This window comes from Lycium ferocissimum, chromosome 11, assembly GCF_029784015.1.
Source record: "Lycium ferocissimum isolate CSIRO_LF1 chromosome 11, AGI_CSIRO_Lferr_CH_V1, whole genome shotgun sequence".
Classification (NCBI taxonomy): Eukaryota; Viridiplantae; Streptophyta; class Magnoliopsida; order Solanales; family Solanaceae; genus Lycium; species Lycium ferocissimum.
Genome location: NC_081352.1, coordinates 22,515,739 through 22,527,889, shown reverse-complemented (window position 1 = coordinate 22,527,889; position 12,151 = coordinate 22,515,739). Strand labels below are relative to the sequence as shown.

The window sequence follows — 12,151 nt, the reverse complement described above, 5'->3', positions numbered from 1 at the left end:
AGTTCTGTTTCATTCAAGATAATTCCAAATGCGTACAAATATGAATACAAATCGAATCCAACTTTGGATTCTAGCTAACAGCTGTCCATTCTCTAACAAACTTAAGGACTAGGCCAAAAAATAAATACTAGTCCGCAAGGGACTTTTAGGCAAATACCAGAAATACAACTTAGGTAATATAGAAAATAGACTTAACTAATTAATGAAAGCTAAACATAATTAATGTAACACCTCGTACCTTTAAAATAAGCCATATTCATGGTTCAGGGACTTAGAAAACCAAGACGGGGAATGTTAGGATTAAAATTCACTTCAGTTCAACGATCTGTATTTTTACGCTAGGACTTACCGATCATAATGGTTTTATGGGATGTAAAATGGACTGTAGATGAACCTCAGAAAACCCAGCTCACTGTTACCGATTTACTGTGGGTTTTACGGTCCGTGTAAATTTTACCGATCGAACTTTGTACCGTAGAATATTTTACGGTCCATATTTTGAACTGTAAATGAGGAGGAGGAATACCGAGTCACTGTGAGTGATTTACGATTACTTTTACGGACTGTAGAATGGCTCGACGGTTGAACAGTATATATACGCGTTTTTCAGTCCATTTTCATATTTTTCATTCTCCTTAAGCCCTAGAACAAAGTTCTTCTCCTCTCCTCATCCTACTATGTCAAGGTAAGCCTATTCCAAGTAATTTCAACTATCTCTAACATACATACATGAATTCTAAGCCAAATCCATTGTTTCAAACCTAGGGTTTTCAAGAAAACCCATCTCACGGTTCAAGGTCCAAGCTTTTGGATTTCTCCTTCAAGATACAAACTTTATTGCAAGTTTTGAAGCGATTAAGGTATGTAGGGCTTCTATCCACGTGTGAGAATATCATTGTTTCTATCCACGTGTGAGAATATCATTGTTCTTCCTCACTCTACGTTCATCCATGACAACACGAAGTTCCACAAACCTAGGATTTCTACTCTAATTCATGATGACCCTAAGTTACATGTACGTACATGTTCGTATTAATAATTCATTATTGTATTCTTGATATTCCATTTCGGTTATTGGGAATCAGTTCGTAATCCATGAACACCCATGCTTTGCATTCCATCGGTCCTTAAATGTAAGATATAAACTATTATGCTTATTTTCACTAAAATCTACATGCTTTCCATGATTTCATACAAGTTATACCATATACTCATATTCATGTTATTATACTATATACTTATATTCATGTTATATTATACTCACAAATCATGTTTACAAGCCATGTTTACGAATCATGTCTACAAGTCATATTTGATTGGATGTCTCAGGCAGGCATGATCCCGACTGTTTCTGAGGGATCTCAGACTCGGGTAGAGCACAGACTCCCGAGATGGTAGCCGTAGGTTTCAGGACTCCAGAAGTATGGCCAGTTGCCGCTGTGGCTCCTTGGGCTATTCGGGCCTAGGTTCAGGTGTTGTTAGTCAGGGTATAGCTCTTCTAGGTATTGTTACACGGCCATCAGTATGTCCTACTACAAATGTTAATGAGAAGAAGAGATGGGATAAGTTTGACAAGATGAAGCTGCAGACCTATGATGGACATCCAGATGCTGATGCTTATGAGTTCTTGGTTAGCTGCCATGAGAGATTGGATACCCTTGGACTAGTGGAGTCCAATGGTGTAGAGTTCGTGGCTATGAAGATGATTGTCCCCGCCATGCAGTGGTGGAGGGCATTCTTGGAGACTAGGCCTGTTGAATCGCCTCCGTTCACTTAGGAGGAGTTTTCAAGATTCTTCTTAGAGAAGTGGGTTCCTTTTAGCTTCCGTGAGGAGAGGAGTGACAGGTTTAATCATCTTGAGCAGGGTTCTATGAGCGCTACGGAGTACGAGATGGAGTTTCATGCCTGTCTCGTCATGCTTTGACTATTCTACCTGATGAAGCGGAGAGGATCCGCAAGTTCATTCGAGGTGCATCGTATCATCTCAAGGTTGCTGCTATGTTTAATGCCTCTTCAGGCAAGAAAATTCAGGGTGTTGATGCTGCGTAGGGGTGTAGAGACCTTTAGGCCTCAAGAGTTTAGGGATAGGTCTCGGAAGAGGCCTCGTTCTTTGGGAGGTTTTAAAGATTTCTTTTCTGGAGGTCGTGATCACCATAGTAAAGGCTATCGCCCTCAGTTCAGTCCGCCAGTCCAGGCAGCTATCCAGCCTTCTCAGGGTGGTACTTCGGGTCATAGTGGTGGATACAGTTTAGGATAGAGCTCTCAGTCATTGCATTATCGGCCAGGTGGTCGTGATAGTTACCCCAGTTCCCCTCATAAGCTAGCAGCCTGTGGTGGGTGTTATGAGTGTGGTCAGGTTAGTCACTATGCTAGAGATTGCCCCAGAGCTCGACAGGTTAGTTCGCAACCTAGTTCTCAGGTTTCTACTCCGAGGCCAGTAGTCAGCTATCGAGAGATGGTTCCCAGAGTGGTATAGGGTGTTCTCATTCTGGTAGAGGTGGCACTCAGACCGGCCGTGGAGGTAGTCGTGAAAGTTCACAGTCTGGTCGTGGTGGAGCCCAGTGTTATGCATTTTCAGGTAGACCAAAGGCAGAGGCCTCAGATGCTGTGATTACAGGTACTATTTTCGTTTATCATCGGTCAGCTATTGCCTTATTTGATCCGGGTTCTACTTATTCATATGTGTCTACTTACTTTGCATCGGGTCTAGATATGATGTGTGAGTCTCTTGATGTTCCTATTTATGTTTCTACTCCGGAAGGAGAGTCCGTAGTGGTGGATCGGGTGTACCGATCCTGTGTAGTCACTATGATGGGTTATGAGACTTGGGTTGATTTGATGATTCTAGATATGACCGATTTTGATGTGATTTTGGGCATGAGTTGGTTATCCCCATACCATGCTATCTTGGATTGTCATGCCAAGACGGTTACTTTAGCCATGCCTAGGACTCTTAGGTTAGAGTGGAAGGGTACGGTTAGTCACGCGCCTAAACGGATATTATCTTTTCTTAAGCCGCGACGGATGGTTGAGAAAGGGTGTCTAGCTTATCTTGTTTATATTCGTGATATCAGTACCGAGACTCCTCTTCTTGAGTCAGTATCGATTGTGAGAGAGTTTCTTGAGGTGTTCCCTACTGATCTTCCTGGTATTTTTCCGAATCGGGATGTTGATTTCCATATTGAGTTTGAGCCGGGCACCAGACCCATTTCTCTTCCTCCTTATCGGATGGCTCCTGCAGAGTTGAAGGAATTGGAAGAACAATTGCAAAATTTGTTGAACAAAGGTTTTATTCATCCTAGTGTGTCTTCGTGGGGTGCACCGGTAGTATTTTTGAAGAAGAAGGATGGATCCATGAGGATGTGCATTGATTATAGGCAGTTGAACAAGGTCACCATCAAGAACAAGTATCCCATTACCGGGATTGATGACCTGTTTGACTAGCTTTAGGGAGCATTAGTCTTTTCCAAGATTGACTTGAGATCCGGACATCATCAGCTTAAGATTCGGATAGAGAATATTCCTAAGACAGCGTTTCGTACTTGATATGATCATTATGAGTTTTTGGTCATGTCCTGTGGGCTGACTAATGCCCCTACAGCATTTATGGAGTTGATGAATGATGTCTTTTGACCGTCTTTAGACTCCTTTGTGATTGTATTTATCGATGATATTTTGATCTACTCTAGGAGTGGGGAGGAGCACGAGAGGCATTTGAGGATTGTTCTTGAGACTTTGAGGGAGAAGAGGCTTTATGCTAAGTTTTTCAAGTGTGATTTCTGGCTTAGTTCTGTGGCATTTTCGGGGCATATGGTGTCCAAGGATGGTATCATGGTTGACCCACAGAAGATTGAGGTTGTTCGTGATTGGGCAGGCCTACTACAGTTTCGGAGATTCGGAGCTTTATCGGTTTGGCTAGTTACTATCGATGATTCGTTGAGGGATTTTCCGCTATAGCGTCTCCTCTTACCAGATTGACCCAAAAGGCTATTCCTTTTCAGTGGTCAGATGAGTGTGAGGCGAGCTTTTGAAAGCTCAAAGCCTTGTTGACTTCAGTGTCACGACCCAACCGGTGAGCCCTGATGAGTGCCCGACCACTACTGGCCAAGCACTCCAACTTGCATTTACCTCTCACTGATTAACCTGGGCCCATACACAATCCATAACTGAACTATACTATCTCCTGAATAATAAACACAAGAAACACCGTCTCGAGAACTCACGGCCAACGCATACATATAAACAAGAATACTGAGAGTAACAGCGCAAGCCGATTAGGACGCTACATACACTGTACCACAACATAAGCATCGACGAGGCTGCGTAACATCACGGCTACATATCACTGTCTACAGACCTCTATAAGATACAGACTGTAGAAGAGATAGGACAAGGCCCTGCCATACCCAAATATGTACATATCCAAAATAGCATACCAAAGGGCTGTAGCTCCGGTCCAAATGGAGCTGGCCGTGGGCTGAAAAGAGGCCCTCTTGCGGTCCGGCTCATTCGGTGGCTATCTGAACCTACGGGCATGAACGCAGAGTCCACAAGAAGGGACGTCAGTAGGAACAGAGTACTGAGTATGTAAGGCATGAATAGTAATATAGTAAGAAATACCGAAAATGGAAAACAACATAATGGAAAATACATGGCATAACATAAGATAAGGGAGTAACCTGTACATCTGATTTCCTCTTAAGGCGGATACCATGCATGCTTAGCTTTTCATAAAATCTTCATCATGCATAGGTGTCATGATAGTGCTACGGAACGTGCAGCCCGATCCATATATATATATATATATATATATATATAATATTGCCGAGGAACGAACGGCCCGATCCATTTAACCATATATCCTGCGTCCGGGCATCCCACTTCCCGGACGATATCATAATACACCAACTGATCAGGTGTCCATGCGTCTATAGCGCCTCACCTTTCCCTATATCCCCATATATACATATGTATATGTATATATGTATATATGAGTGGCATGCATGAGATCCCAAAGAAAGCTATAACTCTATCGGAGTGACGTAAGGTCGATAACCTCCGATTATATTATGAATGAATCATGATCGTCATGCCTCACCTTGAAGGAACTCGCATTATAAGGTGAGACTATCAATGAAGAATAACATTAAGGGAAAGCATAGAATAAGATTGTAGATCTCTCAAAGCGTCGATTCATATACGTTGGAATCTTTGGAAGTGGAGTCATCGTCCATGAATAAAATTGAGAAATCAAGGAACAGCTCAACACTCTCATATTCACATTGAAAGCATAAGTTTGGAACCTTTAAACATGAAATCATTCTCACCATAATCATCACAGAAATATTCTCATCTTCGGCATCATCGTCATCATGATAAAAACATGTCCATCATCGTTGTCATAAGGGTTTACAAAATCATAGTTCTCTGGTTTGGAAAAATACAGGCATTTTGGAAAACATTTATGGATTATCAGAAAAGGAGTCATGCCTTTGAATCATGAACTTCTAACTTGAAAACAAGGAGGTTATGGAAACATTTATGGAATCAAACATAGGAATCATGCCTTTGAAAGAAGGGGACGAGCCTTAATATACCTGTTCAGCCTCCAACTACCTACGCTTATCCGTCCGATCCCGCAAGTCTACATATAAGACCATTCATACTATGATTAGGTCCGTTGTTATATACTTATCCTAAACTTTCAAATAAATCTTTCTAAAATTTGTCAAAATTTCGGCAGCATCTCCTATGTTTATATGCCTAGCCCGGAATTCCAAATCAGCAACCAACAACAACAACAACAATACCAACATTAACCATAATATTTTCAATACCAAAATACTTCATAAACATCTCATATGGTATTTGTCCCATATTTCCACCAACAAAATCATTTTATAATTATTTAACAGCTCCATCTCCGTAAATAAACCAAGATTAACGTTAATAACAAGAGATTCATACCTTTCTCTCGATAATATCGCTATATCTTCACTTCTCCACCTTAAGCTTAAGCCACAACGCGCCACTATACGATTTTGTAATCGCAACTATACACCGTTTGGACCGAAATTTGGAAATTATACCTGATTTTGGCTTAAAAGTTGGTGTTGGAATGTTGGGGAAATTTCCAGAAGATTGGAGGGAGTTTTGGGGTGTTTGGTTGAAGAAATAAGGGGGGTCTCCCCTTTTTATAATGGTCCAGGTTCTGCCTGGACCGACTTAAAATTTGCTCAGCACGATCACTCTGAGTCACAGGGTCTTGCCCTGCGCCTTCACGCCACTTTCTGGCACGTTCGCGCAGGGTTAATTTCCTGCCCTGACAGCCGATGTTAAAACGCGCATAACGTTTGATCCCGATATCGTATGAGAGCCCACGACCAACGGTTAGAAAGCTATTTCAATTATCTACAACTTTCATCTTTGGTGTTTTTCCCAAATTCCAAACTTATAATGGCGCTTTGGCCTCTTCAAGTCAGATCGTCCGAAAATATTTCCTTAAATCATCCCTTTGGAGGGCTTATGCCCATATTTGGCTTAAGGGTCCTTCTTAGGACTTGCTCAACTTCCCATGTACTACTCATATAATTTTTCATATGCCCTTTATAAAACCCCGACGTGCGGGCCCCGCTTTACGGTTACGAGGACTTTTCATCAAATAACGTATGAACTGATTCACACTCTATGGTCTCCAAATGTCATATATATATTTATATATTCTTATACCCAGATCATATAATCTTCATCCCTAATCCTTGTATGACTTTACTCTTCTCTGAGATCGTAATAAGCCGTCTATAATCTTGGTAACGCGAAATTTTCGGGGTGTAACATTCAACTCCCATTTTGACTCTTCCCGTGGAGAGAGAGGGTTTTATAGTGTATTGTGATTCTTCGAGGTTGAGTCTTGGTTGTGTTCTTATGCAGAAAGGGAAGGTTATAGCCTATGCTTCCAAGCAATTGAAGGTGCACGAGAAGAACTACCCCGTTCATGACTTGGAGTTAGCAGCTGTGGTGTTTGCTCTGAAGATTTGGAGGCACTATCTCTATAGTATGAATTGCGAGGTTTTCACTGATCATAAGAGTCTTCAGCATATATTCAACAAAAAGTATTTGAACATGAGGCAGCGAAGATAGTTGGAGTTAATCAAGGATTATGATATATCTATACTTTATCATCCGGGCAAGGCCAATGTGGTCGTGGCTGCCTTGAGTCAGAAATCAGTGAGTATGGTTAGTCTTGCTTATCTCCAGGTTGGGGCGAGACCTTTAGCTAGAGAGGTTCAGAGTTTGGCAAATTCCTTGGTTAGGCTTGATATTTCTCAACCTGGAAGGGTTCTTGCTTGTGTGGAGGCGCGTTCCTCTTTGTTGGACCAGATTCGAGCTTAGTAGTTTGATGATCCAAAGTTGTGCAAAATCATAATAAAGTGTTGAAGGGAAAGGCTCGTGAGGTAAAGCTTGATGAAGAAGGGATTTTCAGGATTAAAGGAAGAGTGTGTGTGTCTCGGGCCGGTGATTTAACTACTTTGATTATGGAGGAGGCCCACAGCTCAAGGTATTCTATTCACCCTGGTGCTATGAAGATGTATCGAGATCTGAAGCAACATTATTGGTGGTGTATCATGAAGAGAGATATTGTTACGTTTATGTCTAAGTGTTTGAATTTTCAACAAGTGAAGCATAAGCATCAAAAACCTGGTGGGATTTCTCAGAGGATGTTGCTTAGAGATTCGTTGGACAAAGTGAAGATTATTCAGACGAGGCTTCTCACCGCTCAGAGTCGATAAAAGAATTATGCGGACCGGAAAGTCTGTGATTTAGTGTTTATGTTGTTTGATCGGGTCTTGCTTAAGGTTTCACCCATGAAGGGTGTGATGAGGTTTGGAAAGAAAAGAAAGTTGAGTCCTTGTTACATTGGTCCTTTTGAGATTATTCAGAGAGTTGGAGATGTTGCATATAAGTTAGCACTACCTCATGGTTTGTCGAGTGTTCATCCAGTGTTCCATGTTTCTATGCGCAAGAAGTATGTTTTGGATGATTCTTATATGATTAGATGGGATTCAGTGATACTTGATCAGAATTTGTCCTATGAGGAGGAGCCAATTGCTATTGTGGACCGTCAGATTCGCAAGTTGAGATCCAAAGAAATTGCTTCCGTGAAGGTTCATTAGAGAGGTCGTCCGATGGAGGAGGCTACTTGGGAACCGAGTTGGATATGAAGGCGAGGTACCCTCATCTTTTTAATGCCCCAAGTACGTCTTTTCTCTTTTCTTGTCTTTGATGTCCGAGGGCGAACATGTATTTTAGTGGTGGATAATGTAACGACCTGTTAGGTTGTTTTGGTTGCTTTCGTGTTTTGCCTATTTTGCCCTTGTGAGACCGACCTTTTGCTTGTTCTCAGTATTTGCTAAGTCGAGTAATCTTTAAGTGTTAGTTTGACTTTATGCATCTTTGGGGGTAATTTCATCTTTTGGGATTTCGTCAGTTCCATTAGCTTCAGAACGTCGAATAAAGGTCGTTTGAGTGTTTGGTCGAATTCTCGAGGATCTGGGGGCATTTTGGTCATTTGGTCATTTGGTTGGAAAATTAAATTTTACCCGTTCGGGGTTGACTTTGTCAACGAGACCTCTTTTGAGAATTTTGAGTGGACGGATGAGTTCGTAGCACATTTTTACATGTGTCTGCATATTTGGTTTGTGTCGGGGAGGTTCCGGGAGAGTCTCGTGATTTCGGGTTGAGAGAGTCAAAAACCAGATTTTGCTGCTTCTGGTGTATCCGCAGGCGCGCAATGGGTCTCGGCCCTGCGAATTTGCTCCAGCGAGTGGAGGCTCGCAGCAGCGAGGTCCTCAGATTCTGCCATGATTTGCCCCTGCGATGACTATTCCGCAGGTGCGTGTTCGCAACAACGAGCTTGGCTCCGCCGCTGCGGAGTTGAGATGTTTTAGAGGGATTCGCCGAGGCGAGGATTTGTCCTCCGAGGTGAATTTAAGTTAGCAGGAGCGTGAATCGCTGTACAGAATGTGAGTCTTATTGTGCTTTTTCCTTAGAAACCCCATTCGAAAACCCTAAGTTAAGAGAGTTATTTACGTATTTGACTAGACTTGTTCGTTTGGAGACTTCTCGAAGTGGCAAAGGGAGTTGCGACTCGAGATTCGGCTTACCAGGCATGTTGAGACCTCTAACTCTTTCTTGAATGTGTGTGTTGGCTAAAATGAACCTAATAAAGGGGTAATTGGACGAATTAAGGGAGTTACGATACTTGTGAGGTGACGAGCACTAGCATCAGATACCGGTCATCATGGTATGGGTACTCGTGCAGTTTCAATTGTATTGTGGGTCTAAATTCCATGTCGTAAAGACTATTTGGGAATTGTTGTTCCAAGATCAGTCCTGATTTGTAATAAATCTCCTTAAATTCTGTCTTCAATATATTTGGTTCGTTAAGAAACAAAAAAGAAAAATCATTAGAAAGTTATTCTCTTCTGCTTCTGCATTGCACGAATTTTTTCTCAATATTATGGCAAGTCTCCAATCTCAACAAAAGATGAAACATTTAACAAATACTAAAAAGATTCATTAAAGCCTCTAATAATAAATAAGTAAAAATTTTATATTTGAATAATGTACATGTTCTTTCTTAGTAATTTGACACTTAAAAATATTTTCTTGAAAGATTGGTCAGCAAAAATTGTTTTTCTAGTACTAACAAAATTACCTCTCAAATGGTAAAATTTAACTGAAGATGACTAAAAAGCCTTGAAATTACCACAGGTGACATGTGAGGGTCACCCGAAATCAAAACCAATTAAATTTGGGATTAAGAAGATTAGGGTCCAAAATGTATTTTTTCAAACTTCTTAATCTTTTACAAAATACAAAAAAAACCCAAAACACCCGCCCATTATACTAAAACACCCACCCATTATTCAAAACACCCAAACCGTTCCCTCCCCACAACTCCCTCGCACTTCTTCAATATTTCAAAATCAAAACTCCCAACCAAGCCGTTCCTGTTCTTCTTCACGTCTCTCTTCTCTCCCCTTTCCTTCTCGTCTCTCTCGTCTCTCGCTGCTGCTGTTAGTGCCACTGCTGTTGCTTCTTCTTCAACATCAAGGTAAAGTTTTTCTTTTACTTGTTCCAAAAGTTATTTGGTAGAAATTGATAATTTTGGTTATAGAAGAAGAAGAAGAAGAAGAAGAAGAAGAAGAAGAAGAAGAAGAAGAAGAAGAAGAAGAAGAAGAAGAAGAAGAAGAAGAAGAAGAAGAAGAAGAAGAAGAAGAAGAAGAAGAAGAAGAAGAAGAAGAAGAAGAAGAAGAAGACGAAGAAGAAGAAGACGAAGACGAAGAAGAAGACGAAGAAGAAGAAGAGGAGGAAGACGAGGAAGAAGACGAAGAAGAAGAAGAAGAAGAAGAAGAAGAAGAAGAAGAAGAAGAAGAAGAAGAAGAAGAAGAAGAAGAAGAAGATGGGTTTGTCTTCAATGTTGTTTATTTTGTTGTTCCATGTTTGAGAAACCCTTATTTGGGATATTTGTTTCACTTGCTGGGGTTTGTGCGTTTGTAAATAGTGTATGTTGTTGTCAAATTATGGTTTTTTGTGTTATTTTTGTTCTTATTCTCCTTAGGATTTCAAAAAAATGGCTTGCAATCTTGTTGACTTTTTCCAATAGATGAGTAAGTTGCTGCAGCAATTTCAGCACTTGTTTGACAGTTGCAAACATCTGCTGAGGTTGCTTGCTTGAAAAACCTCTATTTGTTGTATTTTGTAGTGAAATATTGTTGTTGGTGTTGGTGTTGTCCTATTATGGTATGGTTTTAGGAAAATATATGATTTTATCCAATAGGTGATGAACTTGGGGCAAAACAATTATTGCACATACATTTGGTGTATTTTGCTTAACTTGTATGCTTGTGTATTTGTAGTAAAGTAGATGGTTTTGCTGTTGTCTTAGAAATAGATGCTTGTTGTTTTAGTTTGGTTGTGGTTTAGGAAAAGTTTGGATAAAATCCAAGTTGTTGTTGTTGTGTGTTTGTAGTAGATGATTCTGTTGTTGCCTTGGAAATAGATACTTGTTGTTTTGGTTTGGTTCAGGGTTTAGGGAAAGTTTGGATAAAATTCAGGTTGTTGTTGTTGTTGTTGTTGTTGTTGTTGTTGTTGTTGTTGTTGTTGTTGTGTGTTTGTAGTGAAATAGATGATTTTTTTACGTTGTTGTCCTGGTATGGTTCAGGGTTTAGGAAAAGATATCCAACAATTTTTTTTTTCTTGTCCTGTTATTTATCTGGTTCTGTTTATAGAAGATATCTAACAGATTTGTAGTTATTGTAACAAGTTCTACACTTGTGGCAACAAGTAGACAATCTGTTGCAACAACTACAAATCTGTTGGACATAGCTTTAGCTATTTCATTCTGTTTGTAGAAGCTATCCAACAGATTTGTAGTTGTTGCAATAAGTTCATCCAACAGATCTGTAGTTGTTGCAACAAGTGTAGAACTCGTTGCAACAACTACAAATCTGTTGGACATAGCTTTAGTTATTTGGTTCTATTTGTAGAAGATATCCAACAGATTTATAGTTGTTGCAACAAGTTCTACACTTGTTGCAACAACTACAAAATATGTTGCGACAACTACAAATCTGTTGGACATAGCTTCAGTTATTTGCTTCTGCTTGTAGAAGATATTCAATAGATATGTAGTTGTTGCAACAAGTTCTACACTTGTTGCAACAAGTAGATAATCTGTTGCAGAAACTACAAATATGTTGGACATAGCTTTAGTTATTTAGTTCTGTTTGTAGAAGATATCCAACAACTTAATCACTAACTCAACAATTGAAGAATCTGTTGCAACAACTCATCTAATTTCTACAACAACCTATCACCCGTTGCAAAAGTTACATCATTTGTCGCAACAGTTACATCATTTGCTGCAACACATTCTTCAGTTGTTGGGAAATTCTGTTACTTGTTGTAGTTTGTTTGATCAAATGCTGCATTTCTTTTTGCCTGTTTACTTTGAATGATACACTAATCAATTGAAACTGTTATTTTTTTCTCCTGTGTGTAGATAAAATGTCTCCAGTCAACAGAAAAGTTGAGAAATCAACTGAGGGTCATAGAGATAATAAAAAACCTAGAGTGCAATCATCAT

General features: G+C 40.1%; 1 protein-coding gene across 1 annotated transcript; it reads left to right on the top strand.

The window, feature by feature from the left end:
- The first annotated feature begins 2,366 nt into the window (after window positions 1-2,366).
- On the top strand, window positions 2,367-7,392 carry LOC132038127 (uncharacterized). The gene is made up of 5 exons (XM_059428850.1): window positions 2,367-2,395; window positions 2,496-2,617; window positions 3,644-3,909; window positions 6,931-7,068; window positions 7,258-7,392. Exons 1-5 carry the CDS (start codon window positions 2,367-2,369, stop codon window positions 7,390-7,392), a joined length of 690 nt encoding a protein of 229 aa, XP_059284833.1.
- The last annotated feature ends 4,759 nt before the right edge of the window (window positions 7,393-12,151 follow it).